The following is a 21,820-nucleotide window of genomic DNA, read 5'->3' as shown; positions in this document are numbered from 1 at the left end:
GACCCCGCAGAGACCCAGGAGTTGTAGGACGGAGTGCTTGGGGGCCGGAGCAACACGTTGTCTGAAGTCCCCCTTGGAAGTGAAGTGAACAGGCCTTGGCAGTTGCAAAGGACGCGGTGCACGGGGGTGCTGTCTTGCATGGAGTGGAAAGGACTTACCACCGCCAAAGTGCGACAGCTGGTAGAGAGGACGAAGGGAGAGTGTACGGACCACTACCTGTGATGCAGGACCCACACCATTCAGGATGGATATACCCTTTGATGGCACCAGTCTCTTCTGAGACAAGGCAGACTCTGCGCTTGAGCGTTTTAAGGATTCCCGGCCTACAGCTTGGTCCCTTGGCCTCGCAGCTGCTCCTCACCCCCAACAGTCTGCCTTTCGCTCCTTTTGTGGCTACGAAAGGGGCACCCAACTGTGTTCCTTTCTGCCTGGCCACCGACCCACACATTCTGTACAGCCCCTGAATGGCCACGGGATCCCACAAGCTTTTGCCCAGTCCACCCCCTCTCTGCCTCCATACCTTCCTAGTCCATTGGAAAATCTGGGACCAGTTGGCTGCAGGATTCGCCATCACCTGCCTCACTGAGAATCCATTCCCACAGGCAAGCAGATATTGCAAATTATCTGAAAGGGCTACTCCCTCCCCTTTGAGACTTCTCCTGCAGCCATGCCACCATCATAGAATGATCTATCGGAGTATCATGTGGCACTTCTCTGCGAGGAGGTCAAGGCTGTCCTTGCCAAGGGAGCCATAGAGAGGGTCCCTGCGCCAGATGTACGTAATGGTTGATTCCTGCTACTTTCTGGTGCCCCAAAAGGACAAGGGCCTTTGCCCTTTCCTAGATCTCTGGTCATTCGAGCTGTTCCTCAAGAAAGAGAAGTTCAAGTTGCTAACCTTAGCTCAGGTCCTTTCTACCCTGGAGAAAGGATGGTGGGGTTAAACTTGCAGGACGCCTATTTTCACATTGCAGTCCTGCTGGCCCACAGACTCTGCTTAAGATTCGTGGTAGGTCATGAGCACTTTCAGTTCACTGTTCTCCGAGTGGCCTTACCAGCGCCCCTCGGTGTTCACAAAAGTGATGTTAGTGGTTGCAGCTCATCTGCGCAGGTTAGGGGTGCCAGTCTTCCCCTACGTCGATGACTGGCTGTTGAAGGTGGACACGTCCCAGAAAGTCGTCTCCCACCTGCAGACTGTGACGAACCTCCTGCATTTGCTGGGGTTCACTATACACGTGCCGGAGTCACACCGGACTCCCTTTCAGGTGCTGGCTTTCATCGGAACTGTTCTGGACACAGTGCAGCTTCAGTCAAATCCTCCCAAAAAACGAGTCTAGGATATTCAGGTTATGATACTTATGTTTTAGCCTCTATTCTGGATTTCAGTGAGAATGACTCTGAGGATGCTGGTCCAACATGCCAGATGGCATATGCAGGCTCTGCAGTGGGACCTGAAGTTCCAGTGGGCGGAGCATCAGGGGTGTCCCTCAGACATGGTTCAGATCTTGGAGGGAACTGAAAAAGACCTGGACTGGTGGTTGTGGAATCAAGATTGGGTCAACAGAAGATGCCTTTCCTTCCCCAACCAGATCTCACAATAGTGACAGAGGCGGAGATCAGAGGCCTCTGGGCTCCGGCGGAGTCTGGGCTTCATGTCATCCTTTTGGAGCTCTGGGTGATCTGACTTGCATTGAATGCATTTCTACTCTCCTTCAAAGGGAAAGTAGTGCAGGTGTTCACCGACAACACCACCGCCATGTGGTACTGCAACAAACAGGGCTGAGAGGAGTCGTGGACCCTTTGTCAAGAGGCTTGTTGCCTCTGGACATGGCTGGAACGCCAGGGCATTTCACTGGTGGTTCAACATCTGGCAGGCCCTTTGAACGTCTGAGCAGACGTGCTCAGTCGTCGATGCATAGTCGATCATGCATGATGACTCAATCCAGAGGTGGCGCAAGGTCTCTTTCAATAATGGGGAGAGCCTTGGTAAGATCTGTTCATCTCCGCAGAAAACGTGCAATGTCAGCTGTTTGCGCATTGGAGTTTCCAAGGCGGCACTCATTCGGTGATGCTTTTAGTCATGAGTGGAGCTCAGGCCTCCTGTACGCCTTCCCGCCAATACCACTTCTGCCCAGAGTTCTGAAGATCAGACAAGACTGTGCTCAAGTAATCCTGGTGGCTCTGGACTGTGCACGAAGAGTCTGGTATTCCGAGCTATTGAGCATGGCCATCGATCCTCCGATCAGATTGCCCCTTCAGGAGGATCTTCTGTCGCAGCAGCAGGGGACTGTCATTCACCCAAACCGGTCCAGTCTCTACCTCCTTGCGTGGAGATTGAGCGGCAGCAGTTGGCGGCTTTTGACCTTCCGCCTGAAGTCTTTACTGTCATCTTGGGAGCCAGGCGTCCCTCCACCAAAACGGTATACGCCTGTCGTTGGAAGAAGTCTGTTGATCCCCTCTATGGACCTCTGAGGTGCTCCTCTTTATTCTTTCTCTTGCTCAACAGGGCTCTCCTCTGGGCACCCTCAAGGGATATTTGGCTGCCATCTCTGCCTTTTTAAGGCCACCTGACCAACCTTCTCTGTTCAAATCTCCTATTGTTGGGACGTTTCTCACAGGCCCCCACATATGTTTTCTCCTATCCTGTTCATAATGCCCCAGTGGGATTTGAACTAGGTCCTCACATAACTCATGTGCTCCTTTTGAGCCGCTCCACAACTTCCTCTATGGCTCTTGACCCTTATGACTGCCTTCTTGATTGTCGTCACCTCTGCTCGCAGAGTGAGTGAGTTTCAGGCTCTCTCTTCGAAGTCATCCTGACAAGATGGTCCTTCGTAATAGGGCTTCCTTCCTTCCCAAAGTGGTGACACCTTTTCACATAAGCCAATCAATCACCTTGCCTACTCTTTACGCATCCCCATATCCCTCTCATGAAAAGAGAATCCACCGTCCGGATTCAAAAAGAGTGTTGGTGTTCGGCTCAAATCGTACCAAAGATTTCCGGGTGGACGAGCAACTCTTTGTGGGTTATGTGGGTGCGAAGAAAGGAAGGGCAGTGCAGAAGAGGATCATCTCACGATGGGTAGTCCTCTGCATTAAAACGTGCCAAGCTTTGGCAAAAAAGCAACCCCCTGAGGATTTGCGCGCTCATTAAGCCAGAGCAGCTGCTGCTACCACAGCGTTAGCACGCAGAGTTCCAGTCCTGGATATCTGTGAGGCGGCAACTTGGATGCCTTTGCATAAGTTCACCAAGCATTACTGCCTGGACAGTCTGGTCTGCAGAGGCAGCTATTTTGGCCGTTGGGTCCTGCAGGACTTTTTGGTGTGATGTTAGTTCATGGCCCACCCCCGGGAATGGTATTGCTCGATTATCTATTCTAAGGTAAGGAATCTGCAACTAGAAGTCTCTTTCAAATGTACAAGTTACTTACCTTCGGTAACTATATATCTGGTAGAGACATATTCTAGTTCCATGTTCCTTACTGGCCCACCCATCCTCCCGCACTGCAAACTGATTTCTAGAGACAGGAACTTTCCTTTAAGGGCCCTAGTTTTGGCGCACCATTCTCAGTATTCCGGATTGCTCCGTGCTACTGGCGTGGAAAGTTGTGAAAAGCAACTGACGTCAGCGCCCCGGAGTGGCGCCTGTATACGACCACAATGTCATCACAATGCCCGTGGAGTCAACTGACGCCACCTAACCGAGCGCAGGGGTACTGCTTGAAGAAAAATCTCCAGATCCAGTCTGACGCCTGTGGGGAAATTCTAAGGTAAGGAATCTGCAACTAGAATGTCTCTACCAGATAGATTGTTACTGAAGGTAAGTAACTTGTACATCAGCACTTCTGCACAATGCAGTTTCCAAGGCATTTCACGCTCAGAGGCTATTTTCATCTCGAGTAGCACTCTGGGCTCCTGTATGCCTATCTACAGATTTGATCCTGCCCCGCGTTCTGAAGATCAGAACTGGCTGTGCTACTCTGGGAGGGCTGGGTTGTACACACATGCCTTCACAATCTCCACCTTCATGCTTAAAGTTTGAGCAGTGACAGGTGACCACATTCCACTCCCTCTGGAGGAGGTTGAAATCTTTTTGGCAGACAGTTCTCGTGACAAAACCTGTATCTGGCTTTCATTGAGACAAATTTAGGGTTTGGTGCGGCACGCTGCGAATGTGTGATCTTGACAAATTATACGTTGTTGATGAATTTTAAGCCCAATGTTCTGTGGCATATATGGGAAGCTCTCAAGGCTTTCTGTAAGTGGATATATCGTTCCATCCAAAGTCAGAACCTCTAGGCAAGTATTCTTTTTCTGGGTAAAAGTGTACCAAACAGACAGTATATGAGATTACGGTTCAGTGGCATATTACACCAATGAAACAAACAGATGTATTCCCATTTGACAGGGCTGTGATGGAGGGATGTGGCTAACTGGGAAATTATATGTATGTGTGGCCGTTGGTAAACCCAAGCTTCTGGAAGGAGATTTCTGATAGTCTTCTGTCCAGAGGTTCCTCATCTTAGAATATTCTCATAACATATGCCTGAATCCTGTAAATTTGGAGCAGTACCTCTGTGCGCTGGTAGGTTGTGTCAGTCAGCTCTGCAACAGCATCTGAATTGACATTGCTGTGCCCACAGAAGTGCCTACCAGACGCATTGTCAACAGTTCCTTTCCTCCCAAGCGAACAGTGTGGATCCAGAGAGCTACCTATGACATTTTTCTTTTACAAACTTTATGTAACTTTTGTTATGACTTTTAACCCCTTCCCCGCCAGGGACGTAATGGTTACGTCCATGGCAGCGCCCGTGTGGCGCCATGGACGTAACCATTACGTCCTGAATGCTGCCCTCGGGAGAAGCGCTAGCGCTCCTCCCGAGGGCCGCCCCCCACCCCCCTAGGTCAGGGCTGACAGGGGAATCCCTTCCCCTTCAACCCCCGACCCACCTCCCTACCCCCCCTGTGACGTCAGCGCGCGCTGACAATCACACAACCTCCCCCATCGCGCTGGAAGCTCTCGAAAGAGAAATTTATTTTAGGCCATTTCTGCCCCCCATGGGGGCAGATCAGCCTATTTTTATTAGGCCGATCTGCCCCCACGGGGGGCAGAAACCACTAGGCACCAGGGATTTCTGTTGTTGTTGTGTTTTACAGATGGGGAGCGTCCCCTTAGGCAAGGGCCCCTCCCCTGGAGGGGCAAATTGTATTTAGGCCATTTCTGCCCGCTTTGGGGGCAGATCGGCCGATTTTAGGTCAATCTGCCCCCAAGGGGGGCAGAAACCACTAGGCACCAGGGATCTTTTTTTTGCACCGTCACGCAAGGGGAGCGACCTTGTAGGCAAGGGTCGCTCCCCGGGGGGGAGGGTGAGGGGGGCAAATTTATTTTAGGCCATTTCTGCCCCCCCTGGGGGCAGATCGGCCTATTATTAGGCCGATCTGCCCCCAGGGGGGGAAGAAACCTCTAGGCGCCAGGGCAAATGTTTTTTTTGTGTATTTTTTTTTTTTGTTCTTTTTTTTTTTTTTTTTTTTAGAGATGGGGAGCGACCCATCAGGCAAGGGTCGCTCCCCTGGGGGGCAAATTGTATTTAGACCATTTCTGCCCCCCTGGGGGCAGATTGGCCAATTTTAGGTCAATCTGCCCCCAAGGGGGCAGAAACCACTAGGCACCGGGGATTTGTATTTTGGCGCCAATGTCACGCAGGGGGAGCGACCCCGTAGGCAAGGGTCGCTCCCGGGGGGGGGCAAATTTATTTTAGGCCATTTCTGCCCCCCCCGGGGGACAGATCGGCCTATTATTAGGCCGAACTGCCCCCGGGGGGGGGGGGGGGGCAGAACACTCTAGGCGCCAGGGCAATTTTTTTTTTTTGTTTTTTTTTTGTTGTTGTTTCTTTTTTTAGAGATGGGGAGCGACCCATCAGGCAAGGGTCGCTCCCCTGGGGGGGCAAATTGTATTTAGACCATTTCTGCCCCCCTGGGGGCAGATTGGCCCATTTTAGGTCAATCTGCCCCCAAGGGGGCAGAAACCACTAGGCACCGGGGATTTGTTTTTTGGCGCCAATGTCACGCAGGGGGAGCGACCCCGTAGGCAAGGGTCGCTCCCGGGGGGGAGGGGGGGTGGGGGTTGGGGGGCAAATTTATTTTAGGCCATTTCTTCCCCCCTGGGAGCAGATCGGCCTATTGGTATTAGGCCGATCTGCCCCCGGGGGGGGCAGAAACCTTTAGGCGCCAGGGCAATTTTTTTTTTGTGGGGGGTTTTTTTTTGTTTGTTTTTTTAGAGATGGGGAGCGACGCTTTAGGCAAGGGTCGCTCCCCTGGGGGGCAAATTGTATTTAGACCATTTCTGCCCCCCTTGGGGGCAGATTGGCCGATTGTAGGTCAATCTGCCCCCAAGGGGGGCAGAAACCACTAGGCACCGGGGATTATTTTTTTTTGCACCAATGTCACGCAGGAGGAGCGACCCCATAGGCAAGGGTCGCTCCCGGGGGGGCAGGGGGGTCGGGGGGTGGGGGACAAATTTATTTTATGCCATTTCTGCCCCCCTTGGGCCCGGCTGAGCTAGAGGCCAAAATCCACAGGTAGGCACTGTTTTCTATGAAAAAATTTGATGTGTCCACGTTGTGTTTTGGGCCATTTCCTGTCGCGGGCGCTAGGCCTACCCACACCAGTGAGGTATCATTTTTATCGGGAGACTTGGGGGAACGCTAGGTGGAAGGAAATTTGTGGCTCCTCTCAGATTCCAGAACTTTCTGTCACTGAAATGTGAGGAAAACATGTTTTTTTAGCCAAATTTTGAGGTTTGCAAAGGATTCTGGGTAACAGAACCTGGTCCGAGCCCCACAATTCACCCCATCTTGGATTCCCCTGGGTTTCTAGTTTTCAAAAATGCGCTGGTTTGCTAGGTTTCCCCAGGTGCCGGCTGAGCTAGAGGCCAAAATCCACAGGTAGGCCCTGTTTTCTATGAAAAAATGTGATGTGTCCAGGTTGTGTTTTGGGCCATTTCCTGTCGCGGGCGCTAGGCCTACCCACACAAGTGAGGTATCATTTTTATGGGGAGACTTGGGGGAATGCTGGGTGGAAGGAAATTTGTGGCTCCTCTCAGATTCCAGAACTTTCTGTCACCAAAATGTGAGGAAAATGTGTTTTTTTAGCCAAAATTTGAGGTTTGCAAAGGATTCTGGGTAACAGAACCTGGTCCGATCCCCACAAGTCACCCCATCTTGGATTCCCCTAGGTCTCTAGTTTTCAAAAATGCACAGGTTTGGTAGGTTTCCCTAGGTGCCGGCTGAGCTAGAGGCCAAAATCTACAGGTAGGCACTTCGCAAAAAACACCTCTGTTGTCTTCCAAAAATGTGGATGTGTCCACGTTGCGCTTTGGGGCGTTTCCTGTCGCGGGCGCTAGGCCTACCCACACAAGTGAGGTATCATTTTTATCGGGAGACTTGGGGGAACGCTGGGTGAAAGGAAATCTTTGGCTCCTCTCAGATTCCAGAACTTTCTGCCACAGAAATGTGAGGAACATGTGTTTTTTTAGCCAAATTTTGAGGTTTGCACAGGATTCTGGGTAACAGAACCTGGTCCGAGCCCCGCAAGTCACCCCTCCTTGGATTCCCCTAGGTCTCTAGTTTTCAGAAATGCACAGGTTTGGTAGGTTTCCCTAGGTGCCGGCTGAGCTAGAGGCCAAAATCTACAGGTAGGCACTTCGCAAAAAACACCTCTGTTGTCTTCCAAAAATTTGGATGTGTCCACGTTGCGCTTTGGGGCGTTTCCTGTCGCGGGCGCTAGGCCTACCCACACAAGTGAGGTATCATTTTTATCGGGAGACTTGGGGGAACGCTGGGTGAAAGGAAATTTTTGGCTCCTCTCAGATTCCAGAACTTTCTGCCACAGAAATGTGAGGAACATGTGTTTTTTTAGCCAAATTTTGAGGTTTGCAAAGGATTCTGGGTAACAGAACCTGGTCCGAGCCCCGCAAGTCACCCCTCCTTGGATTCCCCTAGGTCTCTAGTTTTCAGAAATGCACAGGTTTGGTAGGTTTCCTTAGGTGCCGGCTGAGCTAGAGGCCAAAATCTACAGGTAGGCACTTCGCAAAAAACACCTCTGTTTTCTTCCAAAAATTTGGATGTGTCCACGTTGCGCTTTGGGGCGTTTCCTGTCGCGGGCGCTAGGCCTACCCACACAAGTGAGGTATCATTTTTATCGGGAGACTTGGGGGAACGCTGGGTGAAAGGAAATTTTTGGCTCCTCTCAGATTCCAGAACTTTCTGCCACAGAAATGTGAGGAACATGTGTTTTTTTTAGCCAAATTTTGAGGTTTGCAAAGGATTCTGGGTAACAGAACCTGGTCCGAGCCCCGCAAGTCACCCCTCCTTGGATTCCCCTAGGTCTCTAGTTTTCAGAAATGCACAGGTTTGGTAGGTTTCCTTAGGTGCCGGCTGAGCTAGAGGCCAAAATCTACAGGTAGGCACTTCGCAAAAAACACCTCTGTTTTCTTCCAAAAATTTGGATGTGTCCACGTTGCGCTTTGGGGCGTTTCCTGTCGCGGGCGCTAGGCCTACCCACACAAGTGAGGTATCATTTTTATCGGGAGACTTGGGGGAACATAGATTAGCAAAACAAGTGTTATTGCCCCTTGTCTTTCTCTACATTTTTTCCTTCCAAATATAGGAGTGTGTGTAAAAAAGACATCTATTTGAGAAAAGCCCTGTAATTCACATGCTTGTATGGTCACCCCGGAATTCAGAGATGTGCAAATAACCACTGCTCCTCAACACCTTATCTTGTGCCCTTTTTGGAAATACAAAGGTTTTCTTGATAGCAATTTTTTACTCTTTATATTTCAGCAAATGAATTGCTGTATACCCGGTATAGAATGAAAACGCACGTCAGGGTGCAGCTCATTTATTGGCTCTGGGTTCCTCGGGTTCTTGATGAACCTACAAGCCCTATATATCCCCGCAACCAGAGGAGTCCAGCAGACGTAACGGTATATTGCTTTCGATAATCTGACATTGCAGGGAAAAGTTACAGAGTAAAACGTAGAGAAACATTTATGTTTTTTTCACCTAAATTTCAATATTTTTCTTTTTCAGTTGTTATTTTCTGTAGGAAACCCTTGTAGGATCTACACAAATGACCCCTTGCTGAATTCAGAATTTTGTCTACATTTCAGAAATGTTTAGGTTTCTGGGATCCAGCATTGGTTTCATGCCCATTTCTGTCACTGACTGGAAGGAGGCTGAAAGCACAAAAAATTGCAAAAATGGGGTATGTCCCAGAAAAATGCCAAAATTGTGTTGAAAAATTGGGTTTTCTGATTCAAGTCTGCCTGTTCCTGAAAGCTGGGAAGCTGCTGAGTTTAGCACCGCAAACCCTTTGTTGATGCCATTTTCAGGGGAAAAACCACAAGCCTTCTTCTGCAGCCACTTTTTCCAATTTTTTTGAAAAAAACAAAATTTTCCCGGTATTTTGGCAAATTTCTTGGCCTCTTTCAGGGGAACCCACAAAGTCTGGGTACCTCCAGAATCCCTAGGATGTTGGAAAAAAAGGACGCAATTTGGCTTGGTTAGCTTATGTGGACAAAAAGTTATGCGGGCCTAAGCGCGAACTGCCCCAAATAGGCAAAAAAAGGCCTGGCACAGGAGGGGGAAAAGGCCTGGCAGCAAAGGGGTTAAAGTAGTTGCTTCCACTGTGCCAAGGGCATGTCACCTACTAACCCTAATGGCTTTAAGCCTTGTTGGGAATGTCACAGACATCTGTGTCTCATCACTTTTTGGTCGGTCTCTGGTGCCTGGTGTCGAGTCAAGTTGATGCACCCCAAGGCGGTTTGCAAGTTGGAATGAGGTTCCTGGCAGTGTGGTAGAAGGTGGCTCCCAATCCCATTTTTGGGGTTGTCTCAGAGTTGTTTTTGCGGACGATCATCTTTGCACTTGAAGACCTCTTCATCCAAGTCAGAAAGTCAAAGAAGTGCAAGAAGTCAAAGCATTCTTTGATTTAGCGGTGTTTCTAGGCCCTGCTCCCTGTACTCCACCTGCAGGGCTGGTGTCCGCACTACTCAGTTTCCCAGAGCCGGAGCGACACCGAGCTAACGAAAATAATTTTACAGGACCATGCGTGCCATCTTTGTGCCACTGACTATCTGGAACACCTTTGGGCCCCACGGAGCCTCCTAGATTTTGAATTAAAAACTATTGTTCTTATTTATTCAAGTGGGAGTTACTAATGGTGCACCTTAGTTTTTTGTCGACCTATATTTTTCCTCGTACCACAGGCACCCAGTAATAAAGGAAAACTGTGATGTCCTTGAGTTATTTTTAATCTTTAAAATCCACATCAGAATAGATATCCAAAGTGCTCCCTGCATTATGGTTGAGCCCACCCTGGTTTATAGGGACCAGGGTGAGATCCGATGGTGAAGAGTGACACAAATAACATGTGTGAGGAGGGTTCCTTACATAAAAAATAAAAAAAGGCTTTTGTGGTTCTCTGATTAAATCAGAAAGATTAAGTTTTAACTGAGCCATGGCTTAGTCAAAAGAGTGGTAGGATGCCTTAGTGTTTAGCCTAGAAGCAGAATCCATAAGGTGAGGAATCTGCTTGAAGAATATGCATCCACCAGAAAAATTGTTACCGAAAGAAAGTAAATGTTTATTTGCATCACCTAGCTAACTCAGGATTGCATTTGGACCTCTGCAAGACTTTCCTTGTGGCCGTTGCAGCCTACTGGAACACCACGTCATATGATGCTGACAAGTCACTGGACGGGCTTGATACTCTTCTGTACAACTCAGTGCCACCTCTGGGAGCCTAAATGTGGTTCCTCCCAGGCTGACGCAAAAGATTTTTGAGCTATTGACATTTTTCTAATCAAGGCTCCTTTCATGGCATTCTATTTATCTATTGACCATAGCAGCAGGTCCTTTGCACCTGAGAGCCAGTCAGAATTGGCATGGGCATGGTGGTTTTCATGACTCGTACCTCTTTCATTGTAAATTTTTGTCACCGTCCCACTTTAGCAAAGAAATTGATCCACCAAAACTATTTCTGCATCCTCATGGCTCCTAGGTGGATAAGAATCTCCATTATTTGGATATTAAGCGTACATTGCTCTTTTATCTGATTTTAGAAAGACTTCAAGTCTTATGTCCAGCTTTTTGTGAAATTGAGGGGCAATGCTGCCTGTAGAGTGGGAGAAACAGCATTCGCAACACGGCCCGAACCTGGCATGCAGTTACATTGCACGTGTTACAACGAATGCGTCATTAGCACGCATTGCTTTACCACACATCTTTAAAACAACATGCCTTAGGGAAAGGGGCGTTGGATTTCAAAGTCCAAAACTTTCCCTACTGATGCACAGACTGGAGTTGGAATAGTAAATTATGCCTCTCCAAAGTCAAAAGCCTTCCTTAAGGCATGTCGTTTTAACGGTATGTGGGATCAAGGAATGCGTGGGAAAGACATATTCATTGTAATGACCACGATTTAACGGCATGCGTGGAAAAGCCATGCGTTATTCCAGCATACAACCGTGGAGTGTCTGCTTAGCCCACTATTGCCAGATGGGTATCATTTTGCATCACCCATTACTACAGTCTGCTTGAAAAACAACATCCATCTGGTACCAGGACACATTTTTCAAGACGAAAGACTGCATGGCATTTTCAGAACATGTGCCTGTTGGAGATGTGCCCATATAGACTACCCTATAGGCATTGTCACATCATTATGCTCTTAAGGTTTCCCCCGAAGCAACACCATGTTTGACCCGGAGGTTCTTTGAAGGTAGTTTACCTAGGCCAATACAGCTTGGTACAGTCTTTGCTCCTCTTCCTCTATCTCAGTTAGTGAGGATTCTGCCCACACGTTGAGAATGTGAGAGCCAGGAGTAGGCCAAATGTAGCCTTTACGGCCATAGGCTTTTTCGGATTACCAACAGCGTCCTCGGGCCCTCCTCAGTCATCCAGAAAACACAAGCTAAATAGCTTTATTTATACACCCATATATTAAAAGACTATTTTTGATGTTGTGCATATGTGCAGGTATTCAGAGAAGACATACATATGTGTACATGGCACAGATTCTGTTGTATATATGATTTGGCTTCAAATGAAGTCTCTATAGGACAAAAAAATCTGCAGTCCATAGATACATGCAGGAGGTCAGATGAATGTGCATAAGACTACCATTATAAAGAATACTATGAGGATTGACTTGCATGCACATCTTGACAGCAGCATTGATACCTGCACCATGTGTGCAGAAAAAGTAATAGCAGCAACTGCCACTGGAGGCAAAGACAGTCAGTGTGACAGCATGGCTAGCTGCTGCCTAAAGACTTTGTTTTATGGTATAGTTCAACCTGATTTTCATCGCCTGTATGAACTCCTATGTAAGCTATTGCATTTTGGGAATTAGGCATGCACATAGCAGCAGTGTGTAAAATTGTTCTTGGCCAGTGGTTAGGTGTTTATTTGTAAAGCGCTATCACCCAGGGGGGTATCCTGGCACTGAGCAGGTGTGTGCGTGCCGAGACCTGCTTATGGTAGGTTTATCAATTGAAAAGCCAAGTCTTCAGGTTCTTGCTGAATTCAAGAAGCGAGGAGGAGGCTATGATCTGGAGTAGGAAGCCGTTGCATGCTTTAGGAACGATGTAAGAGAACGTCTATCCTCCTGATCTGGTTCTGTGTAAGTATGAGATGTGTGCGAGTAGGATTCCTGCAGAACAGAGGGTCTTGGTGATTGGGGGCGAGAGATGTGACTGTTTGGGTAGGTCAGGCCAAAGTTGTGTAGTGCCTTGAGTGTGTGTGTGAGAGGAGTTTGAAGTGAGAGCCTTTGTGTATTGGGAGGCAGTAGTAGAGCTCGCTGAGATGTGGTTTGATGTGATTTCTGTGTTTGAGGTTGAGGATGAGCCTGGCTGCCAAGTTCTGCTAGTTTGTAGTCTTGTAGTGAGTTGCTTGGTGATCCCGGCATTGAGGGTGTTCTTTTAGGCCAACTTGCTGGTGACTAGGACATGAGTGACAGTTTTTCTTGTGTTGCTTAGGAGCAATTTGAAGATCTTCTTCAGTACCTTCAGTGCATGGAAGCAGGAAGCCGTGACAGCATTGACTTATGCAGTCACTTCCAGTTTGCTGCAGATGATTATTCCAAGGTTCCTGGTAGGGGTGTATGTTCAATTTCCAACCGTCAAGCAGTTGGAGTCCTGTGGTGGGGTGTCTGTCTTGGTGTTGAGCTTGAAACAGTTGACTTTCATCCAATTATCATCTTTGGTCATACTTGCAGTGAACTTGTTTCTTGTGTTGGGGATCTAGTCCGAAAGGGAGAGCATGAACTGCATGTTGTCTGCATAGGAGAGAATGTTAATGTGCGCATGGTTGTCATTGGTCGGAGGCATCATGTATTAGTTGAAGAGGGTGGGGCTGAGTGATGAACCTTGAAGGACTCTGCAGATGAGTTTGTGAGCTTCCAAGAAGTAAGCTGATAGTTTGTATTCTCTCCAGTGGAGAGCGAGTCCTGTGATGCCTATCTCATGTAGGCACCTGATGAGAATGGGGGTATCAAACGTTGCAGAGAGGCCCAGGATAATAAAGGCTGTCTTGTCTCTTCTGTTAAGGATTATATGATTGTTGTCTATTGTGGTGATGACTGCTGTTTCTGTACTGTACCAATATTTTTCCAAACGTATTGTGTTTCTTCCCGTAAGTTCAGTGCTGAACTCCAATTACTACTGCGTTTGTTATTTGAACTGTTAAACTAACTTCAAACTAAGGTGTAATTCTCAAAATGGTAGCAATATCATTTTTCTAAATCTGCCTGTTCTGGTGCCCATGTTTTATCTGCTTTCTAAAAAAAAAATAGGGTTTCGCTACATCACTTACACAGCCTAAGTTTACGTGGTCATAAAATACAAAGAAAGGCCTGTATTGTGAATGTTTGCTGCATGTGTTTACGATTGATAATTGTCAACTGTCATGTAATACGGACATTCATCTTATTTCAGAGAATGGAAATAATTCTCCTCTACCCAAGTATGCCACTTCCCCTAAGCCTAACAACAGTTACATGTTCAAAAGAGAACCTCCTGAGGGGTGTGAGAAAGTGAAAGCCTTTGAAGAAAGCTCGTAAGTATAGCTTCACTTTGTAATACAGCAATGAAACCTAAATCTGTGTTTTTGTTAATGGAGCAGTCTTTCAGTTTGAAGCAGCAGATATATTTTTTAAAGTATTTGATGCATTTGGGCAAATGTGTTTTAAACCAGGGTATTACTAATATAGTAATTTGATTTTTCTTTTCCCCCAAAACTTTTTTGTTGAGTAAAGAAAAGGCACTCGCAGTATATGTAAGGAAATGCCTCCTTGGCATGGTTACCCCCTGACCTTTTGCCTTTGCTGATGCTATGTTTTGAATTGAAAGTGTGCTGAGGCCTGCTAACCAGGCCCCAGCACCAGTGTTCTTTCCCTAACCTGTACTTTTGATTCCACAATTGGCACACCCTGGCATCCAGGTAAGTCCCTTGTAACTGGTACCCCTGGTACCAAGGGCCCTGATGCCAGGGAAGGTCTCTAAGGGCTGCAGCATATCTTATGCCACCCTGGGGACCCCTCACTCAGCACAGACACACTGCTTGCCAGCTTGTGTGTGGTGGTGAGAACAAAACGAGTAAGTCGACATGGCACTCCCCTCAGGGTGCCATGCCAACCTCACACTGCCTATGCAGTATAGATAAGTCACCCCTCTAGCAGGCCTTACATCCCTAAGGCAGGGTGCACTATACCATAGGTGAGGGCACCAGTGCATGAGCACTGTGCCCCTACAGTGTCTAAGCAAAACCTTAGACATTGTAAGTGCAGGGTAGCCATAAGAGTATATGGTCTGGGAGTCTGTCAAACACGAACTCCACAGCACCATAATGGCTACACTGAAAACTGGGAAGTTTGGTATCAAACTTCTCAGCACAATAAATGCACACTGATGCCAGTGTACATTTTATTGTAAAATACACCCCAGAGGGCACCTTAGAGGTGCTCCCTGAAACCTAATCCAACTACCCGTGTAGGCTGACTGGTTATAGCAGCCTGCCACACTCGAGACATGTTGCTGGCCACATGGGGAGAGTGCCTTTGTCACTCTGTGGCATGTAACAAAGCCTGCACTGGGTGGAGATGCTATCACCTCCCCCAGGCAGGAGCTGTAACACCTGGCAGTGAGCCTCAAAGGCTTACCCCCTTTGTTCCAGCACCGCAGGGCACTCCAGCTAGTGGAGTTGCCCGCCCCCTCCGGCCACGGCCCCACTTTTGGCGGCAAGGCCGGAGGAGATAATGAGAATAACAAGGAGTCGTCACTGGCCAGTCAGGACAGCCCCTAAGGTGTCCTGAGCTGAAGTGACTCTAACTTTTAGAAATCCTCCATCTTGCAGATGGAGGATTCCCCCAATAGGGATAGGAATGTGACCCCCTCCCCTTGGGAGGAGGCACAAAGAGGGTGTACCCACCCTCAGGGCTAGTAGCCATTGGCTACTAACCCCCCAGACCTAAACACACCCTTAAATTTAGTATTTAAGGGCTCCCCTGAACCTAAGAATTTAGATTCCTGCAACTTACCGAAGAAGAAGACTGCTGAGCTGAAAACCCCTGCAGAAGAAGAAAGAAGACACCAACTGCTTTGGCCCCAGTCCTACCGGCCTGTCTCCTGCCTTCTAAAGAAACCTGCTCCAGCGGCGCTTTCTCCAGGACCAGCGAACTCTGAATCCTCAGAGGACTGCCCTGCTTCAAGAGGAACAAGAAACTCCAGAGGACAGCGGCCCTGTTCCAAAAAGACTGCAACTTTGTTTCAGAGGAGCAGATTTAAAGACCCCTGCAATCCCCACAAGAAGCGTGAGACTTGCAACACTGCACCCGGCGACCCCGACTCGACTGGTGGAGAAACAACACCTCAGGGAGGACCCTCCGGCGACTCCGAGACTGTGAGTAACCAAAGTAGTCCCTCCTGAGCCCCCACAGCGACGCCTGCAGAAGGAATCCCCAGGCTCCCCCTGACCGCGACTGCCTGACTCCAAAATCCCGACGGCTGGAAGAGACCCTGCACCCGCAGCCCCCAGCACCTGAAGGATCGGAACTCCAGTGCAGGAGTGACCCCCAGGAGGCCCTCTCCCTTGCCCAGGTGGTGGCTACCCCGAGGAGCCCCCACCTTGCCTGCCTGCACCGCTGAAGAGACCCCTTGGTCTCCCATTGACTCCCATTGGAAACCAGACGCTTGTTTGCACACTGCACCCGGCCTCCCCCGCGCTGCTGAGGGTGTATTTTTTGTGTGGACTTGTGTCCCCCCCCGGTGCCCTACAAAACCCCCCTGGTCTGCCCTCCGAAGACGCGGGTACTTACCTGCTGGCAGACTGGAACCGGGGCACCCCCTTCTCTCCATTGAAGCCTATGCGTTTTGGGCACCACTTTGAACTCTGCACCTGACCGGCCCTGAGCTGCTGGTGTGGTGACTTTGGGGTTGCTCTGAACCCCCAACGGTGGGCTACCTTGGAACCCAATCTTAACCCCGTAGGTGGTTTACTTACCTGCAAAACCTAACAATACTTTACCTCCCCCAGGAACTGTGAAAATTGCACTGTGTCCACTTTTAAAACAGCTAAATGTGTTTTATGTAAAAAGTATATATGCTACTGTAATTATTCAAAGTTCCTAAAGTACTTACCTGCAATACCTTTCAAATGAGATATTACATGTAGAATTTGAACCTGTGGTTCTTGAAATAAACTAAGAAAATATATTTTTCTATAACAAAACCTATTGGCCTGGATTTGTCTCTGAATGTGTGTTCCTCATTTATTGCCTGTGTGTATGTACAACAAATGCTTAACACTACTCCTTTGATAAGCCTACTGCTCGACCACACTACCACAAAATAGAGCATTCGAATTATCTCTTTTTGCCACTATCTTACCTCTAAGGGGAACCCTTGGACTCTGTGCATACTATTCCTTACTTTGAAATAGTGCATACAGAGCCAACTTCCTACATTGGTGGATCAGCAGTGGGGTACAAGACTTTGCATTTGCTGGACTACTCAGCCAATACCTGATCACACGACAAATTCCCAAAATTGTCATTAGAAATTGATTTTTGCAATTTGAACTATTTTTCTAAATTCTTAAAAGTCCTGCTAGGGCCTTGTGTTAGTCCCTGTTTAGCATTTCCTTTTAGAGTTTGAAAGTTTGAATTAGAACCTAGAACTAGTTTTAGATTCCTAAAAAGTATTCCAACTTTTAGAAGCATAATGTCTAGTACAGAGATGAATGTGGTGGAACTCGACACCACCCCTTACCTCCATCTTAAGATGAGGGAGCTAAGGTCACTCTGTAAAATAAAGAAAATAACAATGGGCCCCAGACCTTCCAAACTACAGCTCCAGGAGCTTTTGGCAGAGTTTGAAAAGGCCAACCCCTCTGAGGATGGCAACACAGAGGATGAAGATAGTGACTTGGAGGAAAATTCCCCCCTACCAGTCCTAACTAGGGAGAACAGGGCCTCTCAAGCCCTGTCTCCAAACATAATAGTCAGAGATGCTGGTTCCCTCGCAGGAGGGACCAACCTCTCTGAAATCACTGAGGATAACTCCAGTGAAGAGAACATCCAGCTAGCCAGGATGGCCAAAAGATTGGCTTTGGAAAGACAGATCCTAGCCATAGAAAGGGAAAGACAAGAGATGGGCCTAGGACCCATCAATGGTGGCAGCAACATAACTAGGGTCAGAGATTCTCCTGACATGTTGAAAATCCCTAAAGGGATTGTAACTAAATATGAAGATGGTGATGACATCACCAAATGGTTCATAGCTTTTGAGAGGGCTTGTGTAACCAGAAAAGTGAACAAATCTCACTGGGGTGCTCTCCTTTGGGAAATGTTCACTGGAAAGTGTAGGGATAGACTCCTCACACTCTCTGGAAAAGATGCAGAATCTTGTGACCTCATGAAGGGAACCCTGATTGAGGGCTTTGGATTCTCCACTGAGGAGTATAGGATTAGATTCAGGGGGGCTCAAAAATCCTCGAGGCAGACATGGGTTGATTTTGTAGACTACTCAGTGAAAACACTGGATGGTTGGATTCAAGGCAGTGGTGTAAATAATTATGATGGGCTGTACAATTTATTTGTGAAAGAACACCTGTTAAGTAATTGTTTCAATACTAAACTGCATCAGCATCTGGTAGACCTAGGACCAATTTCTCCCCAAGAATTGGGAAAGAAGGCGGACCATTGGGTCAAGACTAGGGTGACCAAGACTTCCACAGGGGGGTGACCAAAAGAAAGGGGTCACAAAGCCTCCCCAGGGGAAGAGTGTTGAGACATCCAAAAACAAAAATAGTAAAGAGTCTTCTACAGGCCCCCAAAAACCTGCACAGGAGGGTGGGCCCAGAGCCTCTTCACAAACCAATTTTGGGTACAAGGGTAAAAACTTTGATCCCAAAAAGGCCTGGTGTCGTAGCTGTAATCAGCCTGGACACCAAACTGGAGACAAGGCCTGTCCCAAGAACAGTACCACTTCTAACTCCACTCCAGCTAAAACTGGAATGGCCAGTCTCCAAGTGGGATCAACAGTGTGCCCAGAGCAAATCGGGTGTCACACTGAAGCTACATTAGTCTCTGAGGGTGGGGTGGATTTTGCCACACTGGCTGCCTGGCCCCCTAACATGCAAAAATACAGGCAGCAGCTCTTAATTAATGGGACAAGTGTAGAAGGCCTGAGGGATACAGGTGCCAGTGTCACCATGGTGACAGAGAAACTGTTTTCCCCTGGTCAATACCTGGCTGGACAAACTTATCCAGTCACCAACGCTGACAATCAGACTAAAGTACATCCCATGGCTATGGTAACTTTAGAGTGGGGAGGGGTCAATGGCCTGAAACAGGTGGTGGTCTCCTCAAATATCCCAGTAGACTGTTTGCTTGGAAATGACCTGGAGTCCTCCGCATGGGCTGAGGTAGAACTGAAAACCCATGCTGCCATGCTGGGTATCCCTGAACTGGTGTGTGTCAAGACAAGGGCACAGTGCAAGGCCCAGGGTGAAAAAGAGCTGGAGTCTGGAAAAAGGGCCCACCTACCAAGAGAAAAGGAAAGTCAGCTGGGAAACCAGCTGCAACACATCAACAAAAAGAGAACCTCTCTTCTCAGGAAGAAGTTCTGCCCTCTGAGGGACCTGAGCCTATGGAGTTAGAACCTTATCAGGTTGAGCTCTTCGGCCCAGGGGGACCCTCAAGGGAGCAGTTGTGTAAGGGGCAAGAAACCTGTCCCTCTCTTGAAGGCCTTAGGCAGCAAGCTGCTGAAGAGTCCAATGGCAAGAAAACTGGAACACATAGGGTCTATTGGGAAGATGGGCTCCTGTACACTGAGGCAAGAGACCCCAAACCTGGTGCCACTAGGAGAGTGGTAGTGCCTCAGGCGTTCACAGAGTTCATACTGACCTTAGCCCATGATATTCCCCTTGCTGGGCATTTGGGACAAACCAAGACGTGGGAGAGGTTAGTCAACCACTTCTACTGGCCCAACATGTCCCAGAAAGTTAAGGAGTTTTGTGTCTCCTGTACCACCTGTCAAGCCAGCGGTAAGACAGGTGGACATCCAAAGCCCCCCCTCATTCCACATCCAGTGGTGGGGGTCCCCTTTGAAAGAGTGGGTGTGGACATAGTGGGTCCACTTGAACCTCCCACAGCCTCAGGAAATATGTACATCCTAGTAGTAGTGGATCATGCTACTAGGTATCCTGAAGCTATTCCCCTTAGGTCGACTACTGCCCCTGCAGTAGCCAAGGCCCTCATTGGTATCTTTACCAGAGTGGGCTTCCCTAAGGAGGTGGTGTCTGACAGAGGTACCAACTTCATGTCAGCATACCTGAAACACATGTGGAATGAGTGTGGAGTGACTTATAAATTCACTACACCCTATCATCCACAAACTAATGGCCTTGTTGAGAGATTCAACAAGACATTAAAAGGCATGATCATGGGGCTCCCAGAAAAACTCAAAAGGATATGGGATGTCCTCCTGCCATGTCTGCTCTTCGCTTACAGAGAGGTGCCTCAGAAGGGAGTAGGATTCTCACCATTTGAACTTCTGTTTGGCCACCCTGTAAGGGGACCACTAGCTCTTGTGAAAGAAGGCTGGGAGAGACCTCTTCATGAGCCTAAACAAGACATAGTGGACTATGTACTTGGCCTTCGCTCAAGGATGGCAGAGTACATGGAAAAGGCAAGTAAAAACCTTGAGGCCAGCCAACAGCTCCAGAAGTTTTGGTATGACCAAAAGGCTGCACTGGTTGAATTTCAACCAGGGCAGAAAGTCTGGGTTTTGGAGCCTGTGGCTCCCAGGGCACTTCAGGACAAATGGAGTGGCCCTTACCCAGTGCTAGAGAGGAAGAGTCAGGTCACCTACGTGGTGGACCTTGGCACAAGCAGGAGCCCCAAGAGGGTGATCCATGTGAACCACCTTAAGCTGTTCCATGACAGGGCTGATGTGAATCTGTTAATGGTAACAGATGAGGATCAGGAAGCAGAAGATCAGGGAGAGGCTCACTCTCAGTCATCAGACCCTAATGATGGCTCAGTAGATGGAGTGATCTATTCAGACACCCTCTCTGGCCAACAGCAATCTGACTGTAGGAAGGTCCTGCAACAGTTTGCTGAGCTCTTTTCCCTAACCCCTGGTCAGACACACCTGTGTACCCATGATGTGGACACAGGAGACCGCATGCCTGACAAAAACAAAATATTCAGACAGTCTGATCAAGTTAAGGAAAGCATCAAGGTGGAAGTCCACAAGATGCTGGAATTGGGAGTAATTGAGCACTCTGACAGCCCCTGGGCTAGCCCAGTGGTCTTAGTCCCCAAACCTCACACCAAAGAATGGAAAGAGAGAGATGAGGTTTTGTGTGGACTACAGAGGACTTAATTCTGTCACCAAGACAGATGCCCATCCCATTCCTAGAGCTGATGAACTGATAGACAAATTAGGTGCTGCCAAATTCTTAAGTACCTTTGACTTAACAGCAGGGTACTGGCAAATCAAAATGGCACCTGGAGCAAAAGAAAAAACAGCATTCTTCACACCTGATGGGCATTATCAGTTTACTGTTATGCCCTTTGGTTTAAAGAATGCCCCTGCCACCTTCCAAAGGTTGGTGAATCAAGTCCTTGCTGGTTTGGAGTCCTTTAGTGCAGCTTATCTTGATGATATTGCTGTCTTTAGCTCCAACTGTCAGGATCACCTGGTCCACCTGAAGAAGGTTTTGAAGGCTCTGCAATCTGCAGGCCTCTCTATCAAGGCATCCAAATGCCAGATAGGGCAGGGAACTGTGGTTTACTTGGGACACCTTGTAGGTGGAGGCCAAGTTCAGCCACTCCAGCCTAAGATCCAGACTATTCTGGACTGGGCAGCTCCAAAAACCCAGACTCAAGTCAGGGCATTCCTTGGCTTGACTGGGTACTATAGGAGGTTTGTGAAGGGATATGGATCCATTGTGACAGCCCTCACAGAACTCACCTCCAAGAAAATGCCCAAGAAGGTAATCCGGACTGTAGAATGCCAACAGGCCTTTGACACCCTGAAACAAGCAATGTGCACAGCACCAGTTCTGAAAGCTCCAGATTACTCCAAGCAGTTCATTGTGCAGACAGATGCCTCTGAACATGGGATAGGGGCAGTTTTGTCCCAAACAAATGATGATGGCCTTGACCAGCCTGTTGCTTTCATTAGCAGGAGGTTACTCCCCAGGGAGCAGTGTTGGAGTGCCATTGAGATGGAGGCCTTTGCTGTGGTTTGGTC

At 48.3% G+C, this 21,820-nt stretch overlaps 1 protein-coding gene across 1 annotated transcript in view; it reads left to right on the top strand.

Moving 5' to 3' along the window:
- Positions 1-21,820, top strand: part of FAM117B (family with sequence similarity 117 member B) — a 399,159-nt gene that overhangs the window by 316,158 nt on the left and 61,181 nt on the right. The window contains exon 7 of the mRNA XM_069226040.1: positions 13,997-14,117. Coding sequence (XP_069082141.1) covers positions 13,997-14,117 — 121 coding nt within the window. The remainder of the gene's footprint in view (positions 1-13,996; positions 14,118-21,820) is intronic.

The sequence above is a fragment of the Pleurodeles waltl genome, chromosome 3_1 (genome assembly GCF_031143425.1).
Source record: "Pleurodeles waltl isolate 20211129_DDA chromosome 3_1, aPleWal1.hap1.20221129, whole genome shotgun sequence".
NCBI classification, from domain to species: Eukaryota; Metazoa; Chordata; class Amphibia; order Caudata; family Salamandridae; genus Pleurodeles; species Pleurodeles waltl.
Note: the sequence above shows the minus strand (reverse complement) of the source record. Positions and strands in the feature narration are given on the sequence as shown.